At 37.4% G+C, this 6,964-nt stretch overlaps 1 protein-coding gene across 1 annotated transcript; it reads right to left on the bottom strand.

The window, feature by feature from the left end:
- Window positions 1-3,375: 3,375 nt before the first annotated feature.
- LOC104540628 (yorkie homolog) lies at window positions 3,376-5,332 on the bottom strand (the record flags this gene model as incomplete). Its single annotated transcript, XM_010184482.1, has 2 exons — window positions 3,376-4,619; window positions 5,220-5,332. Coding segments are annotated over 2 exons (352 nt in total), but the record flags the coding sequence as incomplete, so codon positions are not given.
- Window positions 5,333-6,964: the final 1,632 nt, after the last annotated feature.

The following is a 6,964-nucleotide window of genomic DNA, read 5'->3' as shown; positions in this document are numbered from 1 at the left end:
ATCCTGCTGTGCTGTAATCCAGGCTACTTAGGGCTGCCTCAGAAGGTCACTCATACTTCAACTACTGCAATATGTCACCACCTTGTAAATGGGAGAGAATGGTATCAGCAAACAAAAGTGGTGCCTTGTCATGTCCTGGCGCTGGCTTTCTACTCCCAGGTGCAAGGTGTGATGTTAGGTTTAAATTTAAAGGATCCGAGTGACTAAACCCAGCTATGAACTCACGAATAAAAGACAAACTGATAGAAGCACTGAGCCTTGGACCTTTACCTCTGAAAACACACACAGCTGCACTGAATTTCACAGGGTTCAGGCATTTCACTGCTGAATAGTAACAACTTTGGAACTGCTAAAATGCAGTGTAGGACTTCTGCCATCATGAATTGCATTACATAAAAAAACCCAAAACACCTTTCAGAATTTGTTTTACAGAATGAATCTTGTTAAAATTTTTTAAACTCAAATCTTCACTCTTCTAAGCTATGTCATGACATATTGCACAATTCATAAGTCAGAACATGGAAATGAAAATAGTGTGTCTTTATTGATAGTCTGCCACAAATTAGCAAAAAAAAAAAAAAGGTATCTGCTATATGGGAAGATCCTGAACATTGCAAGCACATCTGCAAAAAGTGGATGCTTTCTTATAGCACAGATAACAGACGTTCTGTTACCAGCTCTCACTATAGTGCCATATGCAATTACTGTTTTTACACAAACCGTATGAGGCTCAGTAGAGTCACTGTCTCTTCATTATTGCAAACACAGATGCACACGTTAATGTCAAGCCTTCACTGACTTCAGTGGGACTCCTTTGTCTTACGTGAACTTGTGCACAATGTTTGCGGCACTGGAGTTTACGACTACAAAAGCTGTGAGAAGAGAGACGAGAACAGACATAATACAGTAAGAATTCCAACAATTCAATGCATCCATCTTACTGGAGGAAATCAGCATCTTTACATACTACTGAATGTTAAAAACAAACAAAGATGTTTAAGCACAAAGTATATATTTATACCAAATAAAACAACTGAAAAAGTATTACATAAAGAAAAATAATGTAACAGAACGTACTTAAGTACCTAACTTACAGTCATGCTCATATCTAAAAGTAACATTGGTAACTAATATATATAATTTTTGACAAGGGTGCATTTAAGAATTCTCTAACATACAACATTCTAAATGCGGAGAGTACTTTTTTGAAGATACAGAAAAATTATTTTACACAGGCACACCTGTTAATTTGTATAAAAAACATGCTTGTAAGTGAAAAGGTCACTTTAGTACTAATTTGCCAGATGTGTGAAAGCTATGTAGTGTTAATCATGTTGAAATTGTCTCTTCTCCTTTTGCATTGGTGAGCGCCAACACTGAATGGTACAATATTTGATCCATATGGTTTACTGACACTGCAACCTATTTCCAAGCAGTAGCCCTGCCCAAGTGTTGAACAGCACAGTACTGTACAGCCCTGTCTGTCTCCATGTAGTGTATTTATAACTAAAAGCTATTACAATTATTACAATGATTTCTGTTTCAATATATACATCAGTATAAAATACTACCCAAAACACTTCTGCGTTTCAAACAATTTTAACCACTTCATTAAGCAATTCATTTGCAGAATTAAAAAAAACAAACCAAATTAACATTGACTGCCAACAGTACAGCATCTCTATGGTATGTTTCCTAATGAATGAGAACGGAAATGTATTAAAATCAATTAAAATAAAGTATCACAAAACAGAATTAATGTTAGAGCAGTTCAAGGATTCCCAGTTTGTCAGTATCTACCCTAAGCAGTGCTACCCAAATACAGTATAAGCCATTTAGTGTTTCTACAATGAGAAGGAAACAGTCAAATAATAAAGCTGTGACAAACACCCAAAAGCAAGGAAAAAAAATTTGTTCTGTACTCCTCCCTGCTGCAGCGAGGTACAGCACACCAGGAGCTTGCACTCAGTGCATCGTACGTGCTGTTATACCTGGATACGACTGTGGAAGACAACTGAAATGGAATCTACTCCGAATTTCCTTGCTGTTGTGGTTTTATGTCAGACCATTCAAGTTATAACAACTTAGTGTCTTTTTCTCCTGAAGGGAAGAAGAGAGAAGTAATCATAATGAAATTGTAAAAATGCTACTAAAATCCCTATCTTGGACACAATACACTGCTTTAGGAGCTACTGTGTCATTGCACAATATAAGTGGCCTATTAATCACTGAATTATCGGTGTAGCAGAATGTATTTGTCGCTGTGGATCCACCTTGAAAACTGGTATTTTAAAACCTGCCTGTTTTCCGTAACAAGCCACAAACAATTTTGTGTATTTCAAACACTAGTATCCTTATATAAAGTAGTAAAGGTACATTTATAGTGGCAAATTTCAAATCTCTGCCTCTGCTGCTTCAGTTTTTAAAATGCGACTTGGTTCAGAGTTTCCATTCTTTACATTATCCTAAACCAGAACTATTTCTGAAGCATTAAAAAAGTCCAAATGATGATAATAATAACATGGGGTTTTTTGCTTTGTTTTGCTGTTTCATTCCTAACTTGAAAAATAATCAGTTTTTTTTAAAAAACAACAACCACAAAACAAAAAACCCTAAAAATCTCTCCCCAGAAGTCCCTACTAGCTGAGACTTTTTTAAAAAACAAGTTTCATGCTTACAGTATCTTTATAGTCATGTTACACACCTTGAAAATAAAGGGTCATGCCGAGAATGGTGACAGGCCCTTAATTATAGCGGTGTTAATTGGTGACACTATTTTTCATCAGAAAAAAGAAGCCCCACAAAACTTCATAGCTTATACTGACAGTTTGATTCATGCTCATTTTGTTCATTTAGAAATACTCTTTGGAAACTGTGTCAACTCCTGCAGACAACTTAGTGATATGTCTTCTCCTGTTAAAATAAAAGATAATTCATATTCACCTCTACCCCATGCTAAGCTCTACTACTAATATACACTTCATTACCTGCTCATGTCACCATCTAACACATATCTTTACATTCTTCTACATATAGTGTCCAGGGCTTATTTTTCACCAAACAGAATTTGATAACTATTACACTTCGGAGTTTTTCTTGAGGATTTTTTCTTTTTGGTGTTCTAGCCTTTTCATTGCAACTCAGAGTGAGATTAATAGTTCAGACTTTTTCCATGCTCACTTAAGAAAATATTCTTATAATTTTTTTTCTTATAAAAGGATTTTAAAATCTAAATTCATTTAGATATCAAAACTGAAAACCAGAAGAGAGATTAGTTACATCTGTCATTTTAAAATGGTTTCTGCTACTTTAAAATGCATTTTAAAATCGTATATATGACACAGGATTCTAACTTTTACATTGCTGTAATTGGATTCTAGTTCAAAATCTTGCATGAAAACATGAAAAATAAGCCACTGGTCATGAATTCTAATGATTACATTCAAACCTAGCCTTTAAAAAAAATAAAAAAGTTACAGGCAAAACATACTGGTTTATGTACTCACTAGCTTATCAGGCTACAATAGGCATGTTTTAAGTATAAAAAAAGCAGACATTTCAGATTTAAATAAGACTATGTGAAATCAGAAAAAAACCCCTTAGATTTCACTATTTTTTAAAAAAAGAACACCTATAATTCCCATCCTACAGCTACAGGTAAACCAACTAACAAAAATAATCAAACTACTTTTGACAAACAAAAGTTAGGCTAGAATATGTGGCAACAATCAAAGTTCATATATGTTTCTATGTAAAATGACTCATGATTTACTATAACATAAAATATGAACAAGAGCACTTTGTGACTAATGAAAGAGCTACTAGTAGAAACACTTAATGCCAAACAGTCTTCAGCCCTCCTTTAAGTCGTATCTCCAAATCAGTATTGACTTTTTTGACCAGATACATCATTTTTGGCTTGTCACCCCAGTATATCATGTTTTACCACTTGCCACAGGCAGCAGGAGACAACTAGCTGAGCAAACTACAAGCAGTGACATGCAGAAGTTAACTCTCAAATCTGAGTACTTAGATAAAATGATATGGAAGCGCACACTAGGACAAAAGGAATGGCATTCGTCATCCAAATAGGCTCATCATCCCTCCCTACCCCCCTTGAACAGTAGTTGCAACAGCAATAGAAAAAGATCAAGAAGATGTCTGTTCTTCAGAGTCAACTGTGGAAAAAAGTCAGCAATATATAACAGCAGCGATGGACAAGGAAGAGCAAAACGAAATAATCTTGTTGAATATTTGTTCATTTACTTTGTCTGAACACAAGCCAAAGTGTGCCACACTGGCTTGTTCTGAACTTCAGATACAGATGTCCTATTCTCCTTAGATCCTTCACAGATTTAGAATTCAGTCTCCCTGAGGCCCCTATAACCAAGTAAGAAAACTCTCTTTATCTAGCTTGGTGGCTGCCAAGACAGACTCCATGTCATTGAGGATGTCAGAGCTCAAAGCCTCTTGCAGACTTGGCATCAGTTCTTCTCCTTCTATATTCATCCCATCTCCTTCCAGTGTACCAAGGTCCACATTTGTCCCTGGAATGGCTTCAAGGTAGTCTGGAAAACGGTTCTGATGGGATGGGATGTTACTTTGGCTGATACTGTCACCTAGTTATAACGCAAAGCAAGAGGGATATTTATTATACTGGACGTACCAAACCCAGAATTTATCAGGACAACTGGTTAAAGGTAAGTCCTGTATTTCTTGCATCATGCAAGCAACATGATTCATAGAAATCCATCACAAAACCCAAAGATGACTTGGCTGCATGCAGACGTACAAAGAACGTGCCTTGTTTCAACATTTTCACCTACTGACCCAAATCTCCACAGATCTTTGATGTCATTTAGCATATTTTAATTTTTACACTTAAAGGAAAAATACAATACTGAGTCAAATATTGTTTTGGGGCAGTATTAGCAACACTGGATGAGGTATTATTCTTAGCTCTGAACAAACAATATCACTTTAAAAAGCAAATGGACACTCAAATTCCATAACAACAGGAGCAGTATTATTGATGAGCAATCCCCATCCTCCCAATAGAGCTGATTACAAATATGTTTTTCCCAAATCTAACCATAATATTTCTATTACAGAAATAGAAGGCAGAAAAACAACGCAAAAAGTATCACAGCTTCTCAGAGTTGCTTGTATCCATTGCAAATGGACAAGTGTATTTGGAAAAGATGTACACAAAAACAGACCTGTATCCATCTCATCAACACTGTTCAGGAAGTCATCGGGGGTTCTGGGTACGCTGTAACTGCTCATGCTAAGTCCACTGTCTGTGCTTTCATCTCTGGAGTGATATGTTCCACTGCAACAGAAGAAAGGGAGGAAAAAAATTATGGCAGAACACTGAAGGAATTAAAAAAATGCGTGTTTTTAAAACAATTCAAGGACTTTGAAAACATTGCTGTCACGAGAAATGCTCTATTCTAATCAGAAACTGAAGCCTTCACCTGGGAGAGACACCTGGGTTTTATTTTATGCAGACCTTTTCCAATTAAAACCATATTATTTGGATTCAATTTAGTTTGATGAGAGCATACTTAAGTGGCTTTAAAAAACTGCCTACCTGTGTTCTGCAGATTTAACTTCTCATACCCACTCACAGGTAAAAACCACTGCAAGCATATCACAGATAGCCCCTAATGATTATAAAAATAATAATGGCGTACCCTTTTACACTTCTGTAAGGATAGAAACAATAACAAATAAAACAATAAAAACAAAACTAACTACTGATGTCTCCATGTTTAATCAATCACTGAAGTGTATTTTTAGATCACTGCTATTATAAAAAGGAGCTATAGTTGGAAACTCTTCAGCAATTCTTCAATTGCTTCCCACTGCTGCATTACTACTAGTTCAGTTGTACACGTCATGGCAAGAAATCGCCCAAATATAAATCAAATTCTGGTACAGAAGCCACCCCGTAAACAAACACTAGCCAGAGCAATCTTGTTGACAGAGCAGTTAACAAAACAGTGATGCCATGGGGCCGTACACGCATCCACTTTCATACCACCATCTTTCTGTCAGCAGAGTGAGTAGGACCAAGAAAGCTGCAGTGGGAAATTTGGGGGGCAGTGGAAGGGGAAGTAGGCCAGTGTATTGAGTTTAGATAGCAAGGTTCTTGTAGCAAGGCGTCTGCAGGGATGGCCTCTGTGAGAAGACACCAGGAGCTGATCTCCCATGTCAGACATAGATGCTGCTGCCCAAAGCTGAGCCCATCAGCGACAGTGGTGGTACCTCTGTGATAACATATTTAAGAAAGTGTAAAAAGCACTGTGCAACAGCATCTGGGAGAGAGGAGTGAGAAAATGTGAGAGAAACAGCTCTGCAGACACTGAGGTCAGTGAAGGAGGAAGAAGAGGTGCTCCAGGTGCCAGAGCAGAGATTCCCCTGCAGCCCACGGAGAAGATCATGGCGACACAAGCGGTCTCCTTGCAGCCCACACAGGACCTTGGTGGAGCAGATACCCACCCTGCAGTCCATGGAGAACCCTGTGCTGCAGCAGATGGACATGCCCTGAAGGAAGCTGCAGTCCATGAAGAGCCCATGGAGTGGGTCCCTGGCAGAAACTATGGCCTGCATAAGCAGCTGTAGAAATACACCATTACCTCCCTTCCCATCCACCTTCCAATATCCAAGTTGCACAAAATATTTTCAAAACCTGTATTTCTTCAGGTTGTGGTAGCATACACTAAGAATCCTTACTGACTGTCCAGCTTGATTACTAAATGAAGATTACCTTGACTTACTGATCAAATTAGCATTTGAAGACATATTGATCCTTCTCATAAAGTGCTCATGAAACATATAGCATGTGCCTTTCTGTCAAGTATGAAGACCCAAACAGATGATGGCTGAACAGCCATTCAGCATCAGATGAAAGCAGAATGTCATCAGACATGAACATATATATATATAAAAATAAAATAAA

This window comes from Mesitornis unicolor, unplaced genomic scaffold, assembly GCF_000695765.1.
Source record: "Mesitornis unicolor isolate BGI_N332 unplaced genomic scaffold, ASM69576v1 scaffold51555, whole genome shotgun sequence".
NCBI classification, from domain to species: Eukaryota; Metazoa; Chordata; class Aves; order Mesitornithiformes; family Mesitornithidae; genus Mesitornis; species Mesitornis unicolor.
This window is presented reverse-complemented; position numbering and strand designations above follow the sequence as displayed.